Here is a 22,882-nt window from a genome sequence, read left to right on the forward strand (position 1 = left end):
ACACAAAGTTGAGAGATACAAATAAACTGGCGATTAAATAAGCTATTAGTTAATAGATATTCCCAAAGTTGAACAACATTAGCATTTCTTGGAAGCATTAGAAAGCTTTATGTGGATAATTACGGTAAATAGAGAAGAGCCTCCAACATCTCTCCAAGCTGTTTATATTTGGGTATCTGAAAGCTTTCTTTTAAAATCCCTGAAAATCTTGCAGGGATACTGCAGGAAAAGCTTTGTTTTATTGGATCCCAGCCAAGTTATTTCTGCTTTCTATCAATAGACTTGCACAGATGTTTGTTTTATTTCAGATTAAAACTTCATGCAGCTGATCAAGATAAACTTCTGGTGAATATGAATAAAAGTTTTTGGGAAGTAATGAAAACTTGCTCAAAGGAAGAGGTATAGACGACTGACTTATTCTGCTTAATTATAACTATTGGGATGTGTCAATAACTTCTTAATTTATGAATATTTGGGTTTTTTTCTACAGCACCTTGTTTAGAAATTGCTTAAATGTGCTCACTTTAAAGATAGTTTTATATAAAAGAAAACAATATATAAATAAAAAGATATAAGAAAAATATGTACAGATAGTTACTGCATGCTCCTTCATCGATAATGGACTATTCTTTTAGATTGAATAACTTTAAATAAAAAATTTAAAATGTTTCAGTAGGTGTTGTAGAAGCAGATGTTTTTATCAATTCCACAAAAATCTAGAAAAACACTACTAAGGAGGATTTGTTAAATAGGATAGAGATGTTGAAGTGATAGGTAATATGATAGCAATATTTTAGTATTTAAGAGGCTGTTACAAAGAAGAGAAGGTCAACTTATTTTCCAAATCATCAGAAGGCAAGACAAGAAACAATGGATGGAAACTAATCAAGGAGAGAAACTTCCTAACAGTGAGAACAATTAACCAGTGGAACAGCTTGCCTTCAGAAGTTTTGGGTGCTTCATCACTGGAGGTTTTTAAGAAGAGACTTGTCTCAAATTGTATAGGGTCTCCTGCTTGAGCAGAGGGTTAGACTAGAAGTCTTTTCCATCTCTATTCTGATTGATTGATTGATTGATTGATTGATTGATTGAAGTGAGGCTGGGGCTATCCTTAAAAATTAAACAGAAGCTTGTGATGGACTTCTTGTTTCCAAGTTGTCTATATGATGAAGTTAATTCAGCAGATTCCACCAATTCATTCAATACTACATTTGGGGATTCAAAATAAGTGTTTTGGAAAGAGGTGGATAAGAAAAATGGTTTCTGATAGCTGTTTGATGTGGCCAACATTTGAATTCAACCCATTGTGACTGGCATGCTGCTGATGAATTATCAGCTAAGCTAAGGAAAGTTTAATTTCATTGCAGCTGAGAGGTTTTGGTGCTGAGCTGAACAAAATGAAATCCCGTTTCACCAAGCAAAGTAAAGTTCTTGCTCACAAAGGAAAAGCAAAATTATATGTGAAGTTGGTGCACCATGCAAAGGTAAATTATTTATGGTAAACTATGAGATATAATTGTTGACCATTTTAATTATTAAGAATTTTATTTTTGTATCCTGCCCTCCTTATAAGCTGTCTTTTTTCTTTTACAATGCAATTTTATAAGATATAATAGCTTGTTCCTAGAAAAAAAAGAGCAAAGTATATTGTGGTTTAACATTTTGTATCATCTGAGTTGCTGACTATTCCAAGATGAAATTTGTATCTGAACAGGGATTTGAATTTAAATTACCTTGTCCCCCCCAAAAATGTAACTTGAGTAAATTGTGAATTTACTTGCAAATAATATGTAATATAGCTCAATACTCCCTAATTGGAATTATTACTTTTTAAATATCTTTAACAAACAATAAAATAGAAATGCATGCAGATGAACTGCAGGATACAATTTCCATCTAAATTTAAACTTGCAATGATATAATGTGGATGGCCTACTACAATTACTAACATTGCCACTAGAATTGTTCATTGTTAGCTTTTCTCTCCCCATAATAATACAAAATTCATTTTAATCTTCTCCTATAAATAATACAAGAAAAAGTGTACCAAATCCTTTGTTCTCCTGTGCGCTGCTTGAAGAGTCCAAGCATGGGTTAACACAGTCTAACTGCCCTAGGACTGAGTGAGTTTTTCTTGACCATGCCTCCCTTCGCCTCGTGCACTTGAGTTTTAAAAACTCAGTCCGCCCTTTTGGACTGTAACCGGTGAGCTCCTCAGTCTTAGAATAGTTACACTGGACTCCCCATAAAAAGCAAGAAGATAAAATTAAATTGACACGCCTTGAAGAGTTTTTATCCTAAGCCAAGTTATTAATTGCTGAGAGGTCTGCGGGACTCCCATCGCCTGTTGTACATGAGTGAGCGCACAGGGGTGTGAGGCTTGTCTGTGCTAAAGGGGCACGGGAGGCTTCCTGTCTGTTTTGTTCCCAATGGCCGAGTTCCGCTGGCGGGAGGAGCATTGAAGTGCTCTGACGACAGCGGAGGCTGTTAACTTGCCCGGCAAGAGCAGTGGCCATTTTAAAGGGGCTTCGCGCGCTTTTCGCCACAAACCCAGCCGTCTTAAGGCCATTTTACAGTGCCGCGCGGCATTCTGAGTGACCGGGGCCACGCGGAGGACGTTATTCGTGCCCTCAGCACTTACAGTGAAGCCGCTGAAGGGTGGGCCTGGTCCGGAAAGCTGGCGAGGCCTGCCTCGGGTACCCACCAAGAGCCCTAGGGGCGGCCACAGCGTGGAGAGGGTCTTGTCCTTTTCGGCTTCCCTCTAGCTGGTGATAGGATCGACAGGCATTTCTGGACTGGCTGGCCTCCGCCCTGTCACCACTCCTCTTCGAACCTCGCCTGGTCTGTCTGTCCCTACTGTGTCCAGCAGGCTAGTATGGCAGACAAAGGTTTGGGGGCACAAGACATGCAGGCTGGGCCCTCCTCAAAGCGGAACAAGCTAGATCTTCCCCCTAACGGGAGTAAGGGAACCAAAGGCAGCTCTAGGAGGGCATCCCCAGGCCCCTCAGGGGGCACTGACAAAACCAAGGAGGGGCCTCGCAGGCAGAAAGCCCCACAATCCCACAGGCATGATAGGTCTCCCAATCATGTGGTGTCATTGCCAGAACCAACCCCAGTTCAGGAGGGGGAAAGGGAACCTGGGTCCCCCCAAAGGGACAGGTCGCCCCTATTGGTTGGGGAGATCTCTAGGGAATCCTACCCGGATGCCTCCTGGGGGTACCCCGACTCTCCCAGCTCATCCATCAGGCAGGAATGAGAACCCTTTCAGGGCATGCTCCCTGAGGAGGAGGGAATCCCCTTGCAAGGGGGCAGGAGGTGTTCTGCCCCATCTACATCCCTCCCCAGGGAGGACAAGGGCCCGACCCTGTCAGCCGAGATGAGGGAGGTGATTGCGCAGGGCATTGCCGAGGGCACAAAGCAGGGGGAGACCCGAGTTACTGGCGTGCCCAGGGCTTACTTCCACGGCACAGGCAAGGGACCAGGCGCCACCCTCTCCGGGCACCTCAGTGGCTACTGAGGAGTCGGTCTGGGAAGAGGGCGAGATTGATGACTTTGAGTTATCAGAGGACGGGGATCTTCCTCCAGATAAACCTGCCTTTACGGGGTTGTTCAAACCCTCTCTATTTAAATCTATTCTCCACAAGGCCAAAGCGGCCACCGATTTGGGTCCCACACTTAAAGGTGCTACCGTCACCCCTCCGCCCACTAAAGACCACAAGGAGGGCTTGTTTAAAGAACCTGCTCCTACCGTTGATCTAATTCCAGTACCAGATTTATTCATGGACGTAGTCCAAAGACAGTGGGTCCAGCCAGGTACTCTCACCAATCCCAGCGGTGGAGATAAGTCTCTTTACACTGTAGAAAGTAGAATGGAGGAGGTGCTGAAATTGCCAGAGGTGGATGCCCCGGTGGTGTCATTAACTTCCAATTCGAACTTACCAGCTGACCTTCTTGAAGGCCTCAAGGCCGAAGACAAGAGATCCGAGAAGGCATGTCACAAAACACACCAGGCGGCAGCGTCTTTTTTCACTAGGGCTTCTCTACTGTGGCTACGCCAACTGAGATCTAAACCTCCTTCTGGGGGATCTCGTTGGAAACATGACATCAATAAAATAATTACTGCAGTTGAATACTCAGCGGACGCCTCCTTGAATGCGGCTAAGTTCGCATCCAGGGCTCTGGCGTTGAATGTCACATCTCGTCGCCTGCTGTGGCTCCGCCACTGGCAGGCAGACATGAAGGCGAAGTGGAAGCTCGCTTCCGCCCCCTTGAAAGGGGGCCAGCTATTTGGAGAGGCCCTGGATAAGTTTGTCATTGAAACGAAGGACAAACGAAAGGTTCTTCCGGCCACCCTCAAGAAGGGAGAAATAAGGGCTCAGGTTCCTTTAGGAAACAATCATACAGAGCGCAGGAGCCTCCTCAGGCATCCACCTCTTCTATTTATCAGAGGCCCTACATCCAGACTGGAGATAGAGGCCAGGATAGGAATTCCTACGGGTCAAGGGGAAGGCAACAACACAGCATTCCTTTCGGAAGCCCTTTCGTGGGGGGGGGAAATTCCCGCCAATTCCGACAGGGAAAGTGACCATCAAACGATCCCTCCCATAGGGGTCGGCTCCAGTTGTATGCCGACAGGTGGGAGGAGATAACATCAGACAGGTGGGTCCTCAACACTGTCCAGAAGGGCCTAGTCTTGGACTTCCTGTCCTTTCCTCCACGGACATTCATCCGGTGTCCGACTCCCAAGAACCCCCTGAAAAGGGACCTCATGCAGAGGGAGATCCTCCATCTGTACCAAATAAGGGCCATAGAGCCAGTGCCAAAGGATCAGGAAAAGCGGGGATTCTATTCCATTCTTTTCCTGGTCCCCAAGGCCTCAGGGGGGTGGAGAGCCATCCTGGATGTGAAGCGTTTGAACCAGTATCTGGCCTGCAAACGGTTCAAGATGCAGTCTCTCCACTCCATCCTAGACTGCATAAGACAAGGAGATCTGCTCACCTCCATAGATTTGAGGGAGGCCTATCTGCACATTCCCATTCATGCAGCACACAGAAGGTTTCTGTGATTCCACTACGACGGGAGGCACTACCAGTACAGGGCTCTGCCCTTCGGCCTCTCGTCCGTGCCCAGAACCTTCACGAAGATCCTGGCAGTGGTGGCGGCTCACCTCCGGAACCGGCCGATTCGTCTAGAATGCTACCTAGACGACATCATCATCCACTCGTCCAGTCGCGACCAGGCCCAACGTGACGTTCAGGTGACCATAAGGGCTCTTCAGCGACACGGGTTCTTGGTGAACCGGGAGAAGAGCCATCTCGAGCCGACCACCCGCATCCAACACCTCGGCACCGTAATAGACTCTACCTCTTGCCAGGTGTTCCTGTCACCAGACAGACTGAAGAACCTCCGCAGCAGAGTGGATCTTTGCCAACAGTCCAGGTCAGTGGCGATCGTCAAGCTCTCCCAACTCCTAGGCATATCGTGCCTGAAGGTGGTTCCCTGAGCAAGACTACATGCCAGGGAACTACAGTGGTTCCTCCTCCCGATGCAGAGGCCGAAGGCCAGCAACTCACCACGGCGCGTTCGGTTACCACTGAAAGTGATCCGCTCCCTACATTGGTGGCGATCAAAGGCTGTACTGGAGGGTTGCCTATTCAAAGAACCCGACAGAATAGTGGTGACAACAGATGCCAGCCTGAAAGGATGGGGAGCGCACTGCCAAGGCCAGCTCGCTCAGGGCAAGTGGAACTAAAGGGAGGCCGCTCACAGCATAAACTGGCTAGAACTGAGAGGGCCCGACTTGCCCTACGCCAGTTTGCATCCCAGATTGTGAGCCTTCATGTACTGTTACTAACAGACAACGTGGCAACGAAGGCCCACATAAACAGGCAAGGCGGCACGCACTCCAGGAGTATCATGCTGGAGGCGGAGTCCCTGGGCAGATGGGTGGAGCGACACCTGGCGTCCATAAGGGCAGACCACATATCAGGGTCCAACAACCAGGAAGCAGATTGGCTGAGTCGACAGACGATCGACCATTCCGAGTGGCAACTACACCCAAACCTGTTCAAGCAGATTGTGAGGAGGTTCGGCAAACCGCAAGTAGACCTTTTTGCAACACACATCTGCCCCGCTTCTTTTCTCGTTACCAATCACCGCTGGCGGAGGGGACAGATGCACTGAGGAGCAAATGGCCCTCAGGACTGCTGTACGCATTTCCCCTCCTGCCACTCATACCACATGTAGTAGCCAAGTTGCTGACAGAGAGGGCCGAGGTAATCCTTGTAGCACCTCACTGGCCCAGGAGATCCTGGTACGCGGACCTTGTCAGTCTTTCCATTCAAAAACCTGGAGGATTCCTCAGGAGCAAATCTCCCTCATCCAGGGGTCCATCAGTCACCCGGATCCCCAGTGGCTTCAACTAGCTGTTTGGCACTTGAGGGGGAACTCCTGAGGAAAAAGAAGCTTTCGGACAAGGTCATCAAAACTATTCAGGCGTCCAGACGACCTTCCACTAATAGGATATATGAGGCCACGTGGGCCGCCTTTTCAAACTGGTGTCAAAAAAGTGGCGTGAGAGACATTTCGACTTCAGTGCCACAATTACTTGACTTTCTCCAGGAGGGTCTGGACAGGGGTCTTGCGCCCAACACGCACCGAAGGCAGGTGGTGGCCCTGTCCACCATTCTCACCTGTAACTCATCTAGACCCTTGAGTCAACATCCACAGGTCAAGAGCTTCCTGAGGGGTGCGGTGAGCGTCTGCCCTCAGGTGGTTCATCATTACCCTTCCTGGGACCTGCTGTTTGTTCTAAGGGCTCTAACGGGGGCACCTTTCAAACCTATACGGAAGGCAAGCCTCCATCACTTGACTATTAAGACTGCCTTTCTCATAGCCATCACCTCGGCACGCAGAATATCAGAATTAGCTGCGCTGTCCGTGAAGGAAGACCTATGCATTGTACATACTGACAGGGTCATATTAAGACTTGACCCCACGTTTATTCCAAAAATCAACACTGCCTTCCACAGATTCCAGGAAGTGATTCTTCCCAACTTTTGCCCTAATCCCGCTCATCCAAAAGAAAAGCTTTGGGATAAGCTGGATGTAAGGAGGGCAGTTCGTATTTACATCAGAAGAACCAAGGAATTTCGACGTTCCAAATCCTTCTTTGTGTCATTCCACCCTGGGTCACTAGGTCGCAAGGTATCGTCCCACACAATTGGGTATTGGTTGCGGGCCTGCATCAAGCTTGCCTACGAACATCAGGGCAAGGTTGCGCCGCATGACAGCGCACTCAACAAGGAGCGCCGCTACCTCGGCAGCATGGGCGACCCAGGACTCCATCCTCGATATTTGCAGAGCGGCCATGTGGGCGTCACCCACGGCATTTATCAGGAACTACAAGATTGACACCTTTGCCTCGGCAGAAGCCTCTTTCAGACGACGGATTTTGCAAAAGGTCGTGGAGACTACGGACTCTCTGGACTCTACCCGCCCTGGGACACAATAGCTTGGGGTATGTCCCATGCTTGGACTCTCCAAGCAGCGCACAGGAGAAAGACCGTTGGCTTACCTGAACGGTCATTCTCTGGGCGCTGCGGGAGAGTCCAACCCCACCCAGGGCCTGATATATGGTCAGGACTATGAACTTGAATGGACTAAGGACCGGCTGTCCAGTATGACTTTCTTCGTTTTTAAAACTGAATTGCACGAGGCAAAGGGAGGCGTGGTCAAGAAAAACTCACTCAGTCCTAGCGCAGTTAGACTGTGTTAACCCATGCTTGGACTCTCCCGCAGCGCCCAGAGAACAACCGTTCAGGTAAGCCAACGGTCTTTTTCTTAATCTTTAATATGTTAGTAAGAAGCATATTCCATGATGGACATTACCATTTTCATTTCGCATATGATGAATAGACCGGAGACCCTGTTTATGCAGCCATTAAATATGTATGCGTGTCAGATCTACCCTTTGTGTGATACATCACCCAACACTTTATGTAATATTTGAATATGATTGCATTTTTTATTTTTGCATTAGCAAACAAACATTATTAGATGGCATTAATCAATATTAACTTTATATTTACTATAATATAAATATTACATTACAAATAAAAAGTATGTTCTTTATTATATAAGCTGCAATGTGAAAAACTACAATCAAGATTAACTAAAATGGATGAACTTATGAAAGAAATTGATAGATGTCTTTTTGTTCTGGAGAAAGGTACAACTTTTAAAATTTTTCCACAATTCAGTCTTCTTGAGTTAGTATAAATTGCTTGCTTTCCTAAATTTATAGCAAACTTGTATTACGATAAAATTATAAGAATTTGGCACAATGTAAGGTTTATGCCCTAGCCTTTGTTTATATTTTCTTTATCAAATAGAGAAGACAAGAATCATGGCCCTATAAAATTATATTTAGCTGGTTCAAAACTCAGCAATTTAGATATAATGTTTGTTCAACCCCAAACAGAGTGAACAAACAAGTGGAAAGAAGAATAACAATAGATTTTGAAGGACTTTGAGTCCTTATAAATTTGATGTTTTAATCTCACCCCTGTTTGTATTGGATATTACATTTAGTCTGGAACTTAAGCATGACAAAAATACTGTTTCTGAGTTTCTGATCGCTTTATCACTGATATGCTACACAGAATATCCACAGGTACAGCACTTAGTTTAAATAAATTATTTTACTAAATTTGCACATTCTATGATCTGCAAAATGAACATTTTTATTATATCATCTTTGGCTTCTCCAAATATTATTAATGATAGGTGAGCTACCTTATTTATAAATGGAACTTCTTGTGAAATTAGTTTCTTGTCTGGTGTCAGAAATGCAGGAACTAGAAAAGGGGAAATTGTTAATTTAATATTTAAAAAGTTTAATAATATATGGATGTATATAGTTCTAGCCTAATACTTGGCCACATTAATGGCAGAGATATTTCTGACCAAGTCATTCTGTGTGCAAGTTGGTCGCAGAGGCACAGTAAAAGATGGTTACTTGTCTGAATAGTGCCATGTTCACAGTGAATATCTGCATTCTCAGGGAGTAATTCCCATTTTCCCATGTAATCTTTACTTGTAGAGAAACCAAAGCGCAGTCTGCTTAAACACCTCCAGACTGTCCACTCCTCCTCCACATCTCCAGGCAGCTCAACTCAAGCGGTTCTATCCAATTATGAAGATGTTTTATTTGAGATTTTCATCTTTTTAATCTTTCTGTTTGAGGTGTAGTAACGATTTCTGTCTTAAAAAACCTCCTTGATTTCAATCTTTTTATATGGCTGTGCCCGATCACATAACACCTTCCCATATTCCAGGTCTCGTGCCACACTCCTTCTGACACCCGGTGGGGCTATTCCCCTCTCCCCAAGATACGTAGTTTATCAAGAGAGGTGGGGCGCAAATATCCAGTTACTATGCAGCACATATCACTACGCTCCTTATCTATCTGTGTAGCGTGCACAGAGTAGCCTCAGACAGGACAAGCGTATTCTCTTGGCAAACAACATAATGCAAGGGCAGTCATTTGCAGAGTAGTAGAGTGGGCACCCTAAGTGTTTCTAGCCAACTTTCTAAGGAGATTATTGCGAGTAGTGTTCTTTTGCTTTAAATTGCAACAATGTCTTTTAAAGCATAACACGGCAATAACATAGCATCTCACAATGTACCAGACTCACTCCATCCCAAATAATATTAAGCCTGCATCTGGCCTGCCTCTTTTTAAGATAGCATGCACAATTATTAAGTTTTTGATGGATTGTAAACCATTGCTTACTAAAATTAGTTTCTGTGTTGCAGTGATATAAGTGTACGTCAGTCCTCCTGAAACCCATGCAATATGATCACTAGTTGGAAGTCTTGCTTTTTTAAATTGGAATGATATCAAACCGTAGCTGCAATATAGTAAAAATAAAAGCTGTCTCTGTAATTTACAGGTGAAACTCAAAAAATTAGAATATCGTGCAAAAGTTCATTTATTTCAGTAATGCAACTTAAAAGGTGAAAACTAATATATGAAATAGACTCATTACATGCAAAGCAAGATAGTTCAAGCTGTGATTTGTCATAATTGTGATGATTATGGCTTACAGCTCATGAAAACCCCAAATCCACAAACTCAGAAAATTAGAATATTGTGAAAAGGTGCAATATTCTAGGCTCAAAGTGTCCCACTCTAATCAGCTAATTAAGCCATAACACCTGCAAAGGGTTCCTGAGCCTTTAAATGGTCTCTCAGTCTGGTTCAGTAGGAATCACAATCATGGGAAAGACTGCTGACCTGACAGTTGTGCAGAAAACCATCACTGACACCCTCCATAAGGCGGGAAAGCCTCAAAAGGTCATTGCAAAAGAAGTTGGATGTTCCCAAAGTGCTGTATCAAAGCACATTAATAGAAAGTTATGTGGAAAGGAAAAGTGTGGAAGAAAAAGGTGCACAAGCAGCAGGGATGACCGCAGCCTGGAGAGGATTGTCAGGAAAATGCCATTCAAAAGTGTTGGGGACTTTCACAAGGTGTGGACTGAGGCTGGAGTCAGTGCATCAAAAGCCACCACACACAGACGGATCCTGGACATGGACTTCAAATGTCGTATTCCTCTTGTCAAGCCGCTCCTGAACAACAAACAACGTCAGAAGCGTCATACCTGGGCTAAAGAAAAACAGACCTGGTCTGTTGCTCAGTGGTCCAAAGTCCTCTTTTCTGATGAGAGCAACTTTTGCATCTCATTTGAAAACCAAGGACCCAGAGTATGGAGGAAGAATGGAGAGGCACATACTGCAAGATGCTTGAAGTCCAGTATGAAGTTTCCACAGACTGTATTGATTTGGGGAGCCATGTCATCTGCTGGTGTTGGTCCACTGTGCTTCATTAAGTCGACGCAGCCGTCTACCAGGAAATTTTGGAGCACTTCATGCTTCCTTCCGCAGACGAGCTTTATGGGGGTGCTGACCTCATTTTCCAGCACGACTTGGCACCTGCCCATATTGCCAATAGCACCAAAACCTGGTTCAATGACTGGGATTACTGTGCTTGATTGGCCAGCAAACTCGCCTGACCTGAACCCCATAGAGAATCTATGGGGCATTGCCAAGAGAAAGATGAGAGACATGAGACCGAACAATGCAGAAGAGCTGAAGGCTGCTATTGAAGCACCCTGGTCTTCCATAACACCTCAGCAGTGCCACAGGCTGATAGCTTCCATGCCATGCCGCATTGAGGCAGTAATTGCTGCAAAAGGGGCCCAAAGCAAGTACTGAGTACATATGCATGCTTATACTTTTCAGAGGTCCGATATTTTTCTATGTACAATCCTTGTTTTATTGATTGCATGTAATATTCTAATTTTCTGAGATTGTGGATTTAGTGTTTTCATGAGCTGTAAGCCATAATCATCACAGTTATGACAAATTACAGCTTGAACTATCTTGCTTTGCATGTAATGAGTCTATCTCCTATATTAGTTTCACCTTTTAAGTTGCATTAGGGAAATAAATGAACTTTTGCATGATATTCTAATTTTTCGAGTTTCACCTGTATACTTACCAGAAGCATTTTAGCATTTTTGTTTAGTTATTAAACTACTCAATTTCTGGGGTATAAACTTCAAAATTGGAAGCATATTAATTTACAAAATGCATTTTCTATTAAGCTGTTTGATAATGCATGTTATGGTTTTGGATACATGGCTTTGTTAAATGTTATCTGATTTTTAGAAACTGCTACTCTGAATGATTCGGAGTTGATTGCCAATTATGCCACAGAGGAACTTGAAACCAAAGTAAAACATATAGAGAGAGGTAAGTAGGGTTTTTAGTTAAATGAGATAAAAGATTCAGAATTAATTTTCAATAGATGAGGGTCACATTTATAATAGTGTTCTTTTACAAAAATATTTCAGGCTCCATTACTGCTATTTTACTTTATGTTATGTCCCTTGGAGTGGGGAAAGTGAAATAATATTTTTCTTTCCAAGCCTTGGAGCTGCTTAGGATGGGACACTTATTCTTAGTATTGCACAAACTTGGCAGGCATGAACACAATTGCATATTAGCATCACCTGCTATTGAGAGATTGGAGAATGAGAATTACAGCTGCGTGGAAGTTCCAATAATTTTATCTTGAAAGGAAAAATATAATTGTTTGGGACTGGATGTGTTTAATTAGAATAAATAGCTTTATTTATATTCTATTGCCAGATTTTAAAAGTATTTTTCTTTAATTTTAGAACTAGAAAATTACAAATCCCAAGAAGATAATCTTCAAAGGTAATATTTAACACCAAAATACCCCATATTTGCAACCTATAAAATATGTCGGCTTTCAATACCACTATTTTATTCACATGTTGCATTTTTGCAGAGAACAATCACATCTTAGTGATCAAAAACAACAGAGAATATCTGAAATCAACCAGCTTCAAAGAGACGTAAGAGGTTGCCAAGAACTTACAGAGAAATACAAGTAAGTAAATTAAAGAGGATTTCCTTGTAATGCCATTCATCCTCTAATTAGAACTGTCCCAATATAAGCTGTCTCTTGGGGAACTTAACTGTGATTACAGGATGGTCTCAATTGACAGAGAATTGTCTAAAGTTTAATTTGATTATTTCATGACTACTGTTCATTCTCATTGAGGGATAATAATATAATTACTCACTCTAAAAATCTATTTGATGTTGATAAAATAGTCTAGGAAAATAAAACTCATTAGTTTTCCAATAATAGTTAAAAGACCAAGTTCTCTGTTTCCGTATTTATGAGTATACAGGCAATTATATGCCCCAACACTGAAAGTTTTTAAGAAGAAGTTGGATAGCCATTTGTCTGAAACGATATAGGGTAGTGATGGCTAACCTTTTTTTCCTCGAGTGCTGAAATCGTGTGCGCGCACGCTGTCACATGCACTCGCGTGCCCACACCCATAATGCAATGCTCCTCCCATGCGGCCCCCTGCACATGCACACGAGACACCCCCCCCCCAGCACTCGCCCTGTGGATGCCTGCAACATCCTCCCCCCCACTTTTGACCTCACATCTTAAAACAGCTCTGAGAGGAGGGAGAAACCTCCCATCAAAAACAGCGCTGAGTGGGGTGGGGAATCCTCCCTTTTCCTCCTCTCAGCGATCTTTTTAGAAGGGAGGCTTCTCAAAATGGGACGCCCCCATCTCTTTACTCCCCTCAATCCGTCTCTCTCTCTCTCCCTCTGTCCTCCCCCAATGGCTCAGCGTGAAAAACTGGAGGGAACCGTGCAGAGGAAAAGGAGGAGGAAGGAAAGAGGGGGAGAGAAACGGGAGAAAGAGAAAGAGCGAAAGCGTGACACACAAAGGGGGGAAGTTGGGAGACGCTCCCTCTAAATACTGACGCCCTCTCCTTTTTGGGGGAAAGGGGGAGATCTCAGGAGGGGAAAGGAGAGGAGGGTCCTTGGTGAAGCTCTACTCCCTATTCCCCCTATCCCAGTTAAGCCAGCTCGGTTTGGGACCCAGCCTTTCTAACTTCATTTGGGATCTTCTAACTTAGGCTCTTCCTTTCCTCTCCTCGCCCCCTTTGCTGGCACTTTCAGAACTTCTCTTTGTTGGGCGGGCGAGTGAGGGTGGGGGACATACAACAACCTAAGGACCCCTCCCCAAAGCCAGGAAAAACATAGAGGAAAAGTAGCAGATCACCCAGCAGAAAGTCGGACGCTTTCCTGTTTTCCACGAACCACAGCCCTGCTGTGGGATGAAACGTTTTCTTGAAATCTGCTTATCATTTTCCATGGGAATTGACATTGTCTACCTCCCCCTCCCCAACTCTCTCTGCCCTTTTTATTTAATCCTTGGATCTATTGAAGCACCAAGTCCAAGCCCCCAAACCCTTTTCTTAAAAGCAAGCCCGTCAGGGCTCAGTATCTTCTCTGTTGCATTTCTCTTTTTCTCTGTTTCTCTTTCTCCCTCTCCCTCTCTTTCTCCTCTGTTTCTCCCCCCCCCCCCTTCCTTCCTCCTCCTTTTCCTCTGCGAGGTTTCTCCCAGTTCACGCTGAGCCATTTGGGGTGGGGGCGCAGAGAGAGAGAGAGATAGAGACGGATTGGGGAACCTCGGCCAAGCGTGCTAGTGAGCAAAGAGATGAGGACGTCCTGTTTCGCAGCCACAGCAGCTGCAGATGTTTCGGCATTTCTTTTTATTTGCTCACTCTTGGAGAATCCCCCCCCCCCTTCTTTTCTTCTCCTTTCCTGCCTGGCTTTGCAGGCACCTGCAGCTGCGGGCTGTGAAGAAGGAGCACCGAGCCCTGTATTGATGGGAGGGGAGGGGGGGAGAGACAGAGAGAGGGAGGAAGTCTTTTACGCCTCTTTCCTTTCTTGGGTTTATATTAATTGTCCTTTCTAGTCCTAGACCCCGTCCTGAAGCCTCCAGAGAAAAACAACCCAATGTGCAAATCGGAAGTCCGTTCCCGAACTTCCGGTTTGCGTGTTGGGTTGTTTTTCGCCTTCTGGAGGAAAGGGGGAAAAATGGCCAAAAATGAAGGGCAAAAATCAGCTGGCCAGCGAGGGCATGCACAGTGGAGCTGACAGGGCAACGCCTCGCGTGCCACCTGTGCCATGCGTGCCATAGGTTCGCCATCACGGGTATAGGGTTTCCTGCCTAGGCAGGGGGTTGGACTAAAAGACCTCCAAGGTCCCTTCCAACTCTGCTATTGTATTGTATTGTAAGTCTCTGCATGGTTTTGAAGTTAACTGACAGTTTATTTTATGTTATTTTTATTTTATTTGTATCCCACTTTTATTATTTTCTACAAATAACAAAAGGCAGCAAACATATTCAACACACTTTCCTCTTCCTCTTTTCCCCGCAACAACAATCCTGCGAGGTGGGTTGAGCTTAAAGGCCCAAGGTCACCTAGGTAGCTTTCATAACAGAGGTGGCCCTTCAATTCATCTCCCTCACTTTCTAACCTGTGCCTTAACCACTAGACCAATCTAATTGATTTAATCTTACAGTTAAAGAGACACTGATGTTCCTAATCTGTGAAAGTCCGAGTTTCTTTTGGAGCTTCTGCACACAAAACTTTGACTAAAGAATTCTGCTTCCTTCCTGGAATGAAGGTTCCTCTTCCATTTGGAACCTATATTTTTTTTACCTTTTTTCTCCCAAAGGGAAAAAAAATGTATTTTAAAGAAAGACATGCAGAACTGATTAATATTAGTAGCACTAGCAGCCTAGTGTAGAAACACTTCTCTTTCCAAAAGTGGAAAGAGCATTAATAGCAAATATTACTATGTGTGCATATCTTGTCTTTCTAATATTTTCTCTTTAATTAATCTGTGATTGTGTAATGTTTTCTTCTTGCAGTTTCTCTGAGTGGGTAATAAAGGAATGGAATGATCATCAGGCAGTATTTACTTTCCTTTATGATTCTATTGAGCTCACTGTGGGATTTAAATGGCCCTTAGGTAAGCTGCAAAATAGCAGGCACTCTTACCTGCCTTCTATGGTACTTCTATAAAAACTGTTAAAATTATTTGAATTTAACTGTTCGTTGTGGCTATACTGTACCACCCTTTTGTGAAATTGTGTTTTTTATTGTAATGGAACATTTTGCACTAGAAGGATAGATTGTAAATACTGAATGATCAAAGGATGTCTAAACTGGACAGCTTTAGGGTAGATGCTGACATAACAAGTTATCTTTCCTTATAAATATTCCTCAATATTGGAGGAGTACAATATTGTATAGGAGGTTATCCAGCTTATTCAGAAGTAAACAAATCTGATTCACACATCACCCTAAGTCAGGGGCGTCCAAACTTGGGAACTTTAAGACTTGTGAACTTCAACTCCCAGAATTCCCCAGCCAGCATGGCTGGCTGGGGAATTCTGGGAGTTGAAGTCCACAAGTCTTAAAGTTCCCAAGTTTGGACACCCCTGCCCTAAGTCATACTATTTGTAATACAAACTATACATTACTAAAAATGGAGTAACCCCATTTCGAAAATGTGCTTCACACTGTGTGTGCTTTTTTGTAGATGATGCTACTTTCCAAAACAAGTTCTCCTGGGAGATTGTTAGTCTGAATTTTGCAACATTATTGGATGGTAAGATTGCAATATTTTATTATCTTAAGGAATGCCCAAAGTTTCATGAGAAACATATTGTTGAAATGGAAGAAACTAGGAAAAACAAGCTGACATCAGGATCCTTTGCTTTCTAATTTTAATTTTAATTTCTTCTGCAATATATTCTTTGCACTAGAAAAATAGCAGTCAAAGCTGTTGGGAAATGGAAGACTTTACAAGTAACTGCACAGGTCCTTGGCAAAACTATACAAACGAGACCTGTGCAGAGTATTAATGATTAAAACATGATTTGTTATTTTATTCAGTTATATGCCACCAGGAGTCACTGTGTGCAGCCATATACTGTATATGTGATTAATAAATAAATAAAATAACATGAAGAGATTTAAATAGAACTATAATTTTTGATATATATTTTTTTACTTGCTGTTTTTTTCCAGAAACAAAAGCTGAGCCTACAGCAAAACTAGTGCATAAGCTTATCTTTCAGTTTATTGACAGTCAAAATTCATGGCAAAAGAAATGCTCAACAGTGTATCAACTTTCTCAGGTAAGGAACTAATTATAAGGAAGTCTAGAATTTGTACACTAATGTAGAATAAAGTAGGCATGACAGTGAAGCTCTTAAAACTGTCCTCAAATTCATTATTTTACTGGTTCATGATGCTTATGAGAGGAACAAAGAAATTTATAGTGAAGCTTATACATTCTTGGGGGGGAAATCTGAATAATACTCTAATGGATAACTATGGGTTAGACTAGAGCAGTGCTTCTCAAATAGTGGGGCGCGCCCCCCCTGGGGGGGGCACGAGGCTCCGTAAAGGGGGGCGCGAAGGCTCCCTTTCCATCTGGGTGCAAACGAGGAGCCAGGAGCAACAGGTGGGGTCTTTGTGGCCTCGCTCGCGTCTCCTCTGGGCTAACTGGCGGCAGAGACGGCGGCGGCAAAGGCGGCGGACTAGAGTTTCCCGACGAGGTTGCCTGTCCGACCAGCCCCCGCTGGCTCCTGGCTGAGGGAGGAGCTGCCACTCCGCCTTCTCCGAGCGTGATCCGCGCCCTGCAACTGGCTGCGGCGGGCGAGGGGAAGCGGGAGCAAAAGCTTTTGCTATCAAATCCAGAAACCATATTTTTTATGGGAAGTACGAGAATGAACTTCAATTTCATAATGATATCCCAAGGAACAGAAATAGCATTTTAAAAAGTCTTTTGAAAATCTCAAAGTTCCTTGTATCTGGTGGGTGTTATCCTTTATCTAAAAGGGTTCGAACTTTGAAAGATTTTTTTTCACTATTAAAGTTCATAACATGTCCTATTTATAGGAAACATTTGGACTGTATTTTTGTTTGATCCTGTTGATAGGACCCTACAAGGAAAGGATTATATCATATCATTGCAGTTGTAATTGGATTTGGAACAATAATTGTTATAGACAAATGGTACTATTTACAGTCGCGCGGGGGGTGCGAAATGTTTTCTTCTTCCTAGGGGGGGCATGACAGAAAATAATTGAGAAGCACTGGACTAGAGTATTATTTTTGCCTTAGTAACAGTAACACTTAGCTGATTGATTGCCTTTACTTATTTAAGTAATGCATTTTTTTTCTTATTGTCTGCTTTATTGTTTTACATGCTGCCTTTAGCGTGCATTTAGTATAGAACAGAGGTCCCCAACCTTTCTGGCTCTGTGAATCTGCCGCGGTGTGGTTGGGGGAGGGGTTCATGCACATGCCTGCCACTTGCACAAATGGAACCTGCCGTTTCCACTGCTCACTTCCCAACAGGCCGCTGACTGCTATTGGAGTACGGACTGGGTGTTTGCGACCCCTGGTATAGAAAAGCAATACCTTTCTCTGCGATATAGTGAGCCATATATTACTCACAATGGGTTGGTTCGAACCACTTGTTTTGCCAAGAGACATCTGCTGTCAAGAGAATTGAAAAATGATAAGTTAGGAGGGAGGCAGGGTTAGCCAATTATAGGCCTGTTAGATGAGAAGCGAAATGCCTTCAAAGAAAAAAAAGAAAGTTCAGCTGCCTCTTGAAAAAGCACCTTTGGGACAACCATGATCTGGATGACTGAGAGTCTCCATAGACATATTTTCTAGAAAATCTATGTGTGTATTAGGATGTCAAGATTACTTTTATTTTAATTGTTCAACCAGATGCTGCATGATCTATCTCTCGTGGTGAACCGTTGTAAACTTCTGGGAGAAGAGTTAGAATTTCTGAAAAAATGGGGTGGAAAATTTTACTTGCTGAAAACTGAAGTGAATGACACAAAGTAAGTGCTTGTCTAATCTACTTCTGTTTGTATGTTCAGTGCATATAAATAATTGGGGGAAAAAACCTCTGCCCAGTTTGTAAATACATGTTATGATTCAGCCAAATTACTCCATAGTTTTATGCTTAACTGACAACACTGAATTTTACAATGGTGCATTTTAGAACAAGAGGCAGATTGGAAGTGATTAAAGGCCCAGGCTGGAAACAAAAGAGGCAATGAATTCTAGTTCCTGCCTTCGGCACAAAGTAAGCCAAGTAAAAATCACTCACTCTCCCTCAGCCTAGTAAAAAGTCAATGACATATCATTTCTGAAATTGCAGCCAAGAAAACTGGATGGATTTGTCCAGGCAATTGTCAGGCGTCATAATCCGTTTTGTTGAAGGTAGAAAAAAAAAGTTGAACATTTTTTGGTAAATAGAATTCAAGGGGCGTAATAAGGAACAAAAATGCACATTTATCCAATGTCGAATAAACTTTACAAAATTAATAAAAGCGCAGTAAATAAAAGAACAGAGAAATATTCAAATAGTGGATTCCAGAACCAGATTAAAATAAATAGGAAACAAAATAAAAGCTAAAAAGAGTTATGAACTTAAAATTGGACAGGCAACTTAAAAACAAGCACATCCAACAGGCAGATCTGGCAGAGATTTTTTACCAGTAAAGAGTTGAAAGAAGAATACTTTCACAATTTATATATGTGGGCTTACCGTGAGAAAAACATCTAATAAGGCTTTTTGTTAACAGTTTTAGTTATTTATGATGATGATAATTTGTATACCATCTCTAATTGAATTTTTATAGACGGATGTAATGGGATGCAACAATAAAAACACAATTAAAACAATAACATATCAAAATATCTACAAGGTATATTTATTAAGGAACTTTATTAAGTTTCTGACCATTTATGGCTTTATAATTTCCTATCATTTAAAATGTCTCCAGGAATAAAGTGGAAGCAAACAAAGATTCCTAAGTACTAGCAATTAAGGTGTTTTTTTTTAAAAAAAAAAATTAATAGTCCATTGGCCATATCTCAAGTTTCCAAACATGTTTCAAGAGTAGCCTATTTATAACACATTATTATATACCAATGAATCCAGGATGTTATTAAATCATGGTAAGGAGACATGTCATTCATGTCATTCTCCTAGAAGGCACAACTGATACACCATCTGAAACTTGGCTATTTGAACATTCAGTGAAAAACAATGTAAAGTAGTCTGTGAGAGAGAACAAGTTGAATATGTTTATGATTGTCTACATCAGACCTGGACATTTTAAAGTCCATGGGCCATATCCAGCATGTCCCATAGTGGAGGTAGAGCAGAGTGGGCAGTAGTGGCCTTCCACAACAGTCCCAGTTTCTCATGTGGCCTCTTGGGAAAATTAATTGCCCACCTCTGATTTACATGATGAAGTTACTGCAAATAGGCCGAATTCACCTTTATTTATCATTTACCAAATTATTAATTTAGATCCAGTTCAGATTCTCTCTCTATATCATTTAGTTTAGGTCAAAGATAAAGTTATCCATCCATGTTCTTAATTTTTCATTCTAAATCTGATTTCTTCTTCCAATTATTTCATATGACGCTGTAAATTTGCTTGGTTAGTAAAATACATAATTATTAACTGTATGTATTTTTTTTCATATGTAGTGTAAGCCTTTTGTTCTCCAGTTCTACGCCTCTTGCAAAGTTTGAAGTTGAACTCTCTTTATCTGCCAATTATCCAACATCTCCAATAGTTTTCACTATCCAAAAATGCATAGGAAATCTTGGGTGAGTAAAACGAAGATGAATGTCTCTGGGTAATGATATATACTTCATTTCTGTGAAAATGTTTATCAGAAACATTGTCTTAATTAGTTTTTATATATGCATTTTCTGTTCTCAGCCATGAGGAAATTTCTGTGGTTTTGTCCAGCGTTCCAGTGGGAGCCAACTATTTGAAGAGAATGGTCAATCAGATTAGTTGTAATCTACTCCAATATACTTCAACAATTCTGAAAAATAAAAGAGCACGTGTCCAATAGTTTGCTGTTCTTTGGGGAAAAAATTATTTCAACTATCAAGCATGCAGTACTAGAGTGATTAAATCTTTGTTTAAACTATAGAAAAGCAGAAATAGTTAGTCTTTCTTCTACAAACTATAGGGCAAAACTGCAATGTGGTTTCTCTGTTGTTGTTCTCCTTGTATTTTATCTTGTATTTGTATTTTTCCAGTAGTGCTTTGAGCTGCCTTTTATTTCTGAGACACTATTTTATAACAGAATAAAGTATATATTGTACTTGATGTAATTTCAAAACATATACTGCAGGAAAGGAATGCTGAGTAAGAGGAGCTTTTGAGTCCTATCTATAAGGCACTTAAGTAATTGAATGTTGGATATAGAATACTGGATCAATCTCTTAATTTTTTAAAAACCATAGGATGTATTAAATTTTTATTCCATTATACTGACTGAGGAAAATCTTCAGTTTCAGTGAAGGCAGCAGACATTATTATTAACATACATCTTTGTGAAGGCTCATCTTGTATATGTAATATTAACATTCTTACAACAAAACTTCTAGGATATTTCTCCCTTGTATAATGTTTTGTTGGTGGATAAATTATGTTTATATGTAAAATATTGCATATTTAAATGCTTTGTAATGTTGGAGTGTTTTTTAACGTTCGTATTTTGTCAAAAAGAAAAGTGTAATAAAGTTTACAACAGTACTTGTACCATCTTGGTAGTGATTTAGAAATGAAAAAACACTGCCAAAACTTAAATTCAGTATTTACTTGTGTTATTTTATTTTTAAATTTTACAATATTTTTTATTTTAATAAAATAAAATATTTTACATATTTTATTGTTATTGTTTTTAAAAACTATTCCCTCTAAAATGTGTGAATCACATTTTGTTATTTGTTTAGAACAGGGGTCTCCAAACTTGGCAATTTTAAGACTTGTGGACTTCAACTCCCAGAATTCTCCAGCCAGCTGTTGGCTGGAGAATTCTGGGAGTTGAAGTCCACAAGTCTTAAAAGTTGCCATGTTTGGAGACCTCTATTTTAGAATGTTTCTGTTAACATTTAGAATGTTGGGTTAAACACTCTATTCACACAAATTTTATGAAAAGAGTGGGGGGGATTTTGTAAAAATGCCTTTATAAGTAGAACTGACCTATGCAAAATGTGCGTCCAGATGAAAAAAGGTTAACAGCATGTGTAATAGAATCATTGTGGTCCAATGTTCAATAATACTTATACTTTTTATTATAGAAAACAAATAGTAGATTAATGTAGTATAAAGCTTTACTTTTTATATATTTTGCATTTTTTTCTGTTCAGAACCATACACACATCTGAAAACATAAGTAAACAAAGATTTTTAATTCATTTTTTCTTAAACCCTCAATGATTTCATGCACTGCTTTACTTCCTGTGTTTTCCTGTTATTCATGTCTAGTTCAGATAATGCTTTTACCTGTTTTTCTTGTATCTTTTTTATTATTTTCCCAATCCGTTTTCAATAATTTTAATTTATGCTAGGATGTTACATGTCCCTAAAAATAAATTTTAATTGACACGTATGGCATTTAATTTGAATACAGTGAGTATGGAAAAGCAAGGACATCAGTCTGGCAACTATATGTAGATTTGCCTGCACAATCATTTTTTCCATAGCTACATAGAATAGCAAAAGTTGGCCCATGAAAAAATTAGAAGGAAAATCAACTTGCTTAAGCTGTAGTGTCAGAGACGACTCTTATGCAAACAAGTGCTAAAGTGTATAAAACGTATCACAGAAAGGAAAAAATCACAAAATTTCAGCCATGTAATGTGATCAAACACATTGGAAAAGGCAGTTATGCTCAGAATAGTCAACAGTAAAAGGAAATGAGGTCACTAAACAAATGGTGGCTAAAAATAATCAAAGCTGACACCAGCGTGAGCATTAAAAAACTGAAAGAAGCTGTACAAGATTGGAAAATGTACATACAGCTAGACCAGAGAATCACAAGAATCGGTCACAATTGAGCAGATAGTATCATTTGTATGTGGTTATAGTATCTAGATCCGTGATGGCGAACCTATGGCACGCGTACCTAAAGTGGCACTGAAAGCCATGTCACCCGGCACGCACCAACTTGCCTGTTTGTTTTCTGGGTTTCTGGTGCACACGCGATGGTCAGCTGTCCTTCACACGTGTGGCAGTGCCGAAAACCAGTGTGTGCATGCGTGTCAGCCAGCTGATCGTCAGGCGCGCATGTGTGCTAAAACCCGAATGTTTGGCTTTTCTGGAGCACAATCCTTCACACGCACGTCAGTGCCAAAAAAATGGCCTGCGCATGCACGCTGGCCAGCTGATTGTCGGGCGCGCATGCACGCTAAAACCTGGAAGTTCGACTTTTCCAGAGCGTGGCCCTGACGAGTGTGCACGACGTTTCCACGCAACCATCACTGATCGAGACTCATAGCAGACTGCAGTATAAAATACAATAAAATAGTAAAAAACACAGGCAGTTCCTC

The 22,882-nt window shown here is 41.8% G+C and overlaps 1 protein-coding gene across 2 annotated transcripts in view; it reads left to right on the plus strand.

The window, feature by feature from the left end:
- Positions 1-21,217, plus strand: part of KNL1 (kinetochore scaffold 1) — a 39,300-nt gene extending 18,083 nt beyond the window's left edge. For both annotated transcript variants that reach the window (XM_081968938.1, XM_081968937.1), the window contains exons 15-26: positions 309-399; positions 1,368-1,484; positions 8,143-8,230; positions 11,735-11,818; positions 12,247-12,286; positions 12,381-12,482; positions 15,348-15,448; positions 16,022-16,090; positions 16,513-16,622; positions 18,232-18,350; positions 20,018-20,140; positions 20,256-21,217. In XM_081968938.1, the coding sequence (XP_081825064.1) occupies positions 309-399; positions 1,368-1,484; positions 8,143-8,230; positions 11,735-11,818; positions 12,247-12,286; positions 12,381-12,482; positions 15,348-15,448; positions 16,022-16,090; positions 16,513-16,622; positions 18,232-18,350; positions 20,018-20,140; positions 20,256-20,394 (1,183 nt within the window). In that variant the 3' untranslated portion in view covers positions 20,395-21,217. The remainder of the gene's footprint in view (positions 1-308; positions 400-1,367; positions 1,485-8,142; positions 8,231-11,734; positions 11,819-12,246; positions 12,287-12,380; positions 12,483-15,347; positions 15,449-16,021; positions 16,091-16,512; positions 16,623-18,231; positions 18,351-20,017; positions 20,141-20,255) is intronic.
- The last annotated feature ends 1,665 nt before the right edge of the window (positions 21,218-22,882 follow it).

This window comes from Natrix helvetica (assembly GCF_964273705.1).
Source record: "Natrix helvetica genome assembly, chromosome: 1".
Classification (NCBI taxonomy): Eukaryota; Metazoa; Chordata; class Lepidosauria; order Squamata; family Natricidae; genus Natrix; species Natrix helvetica.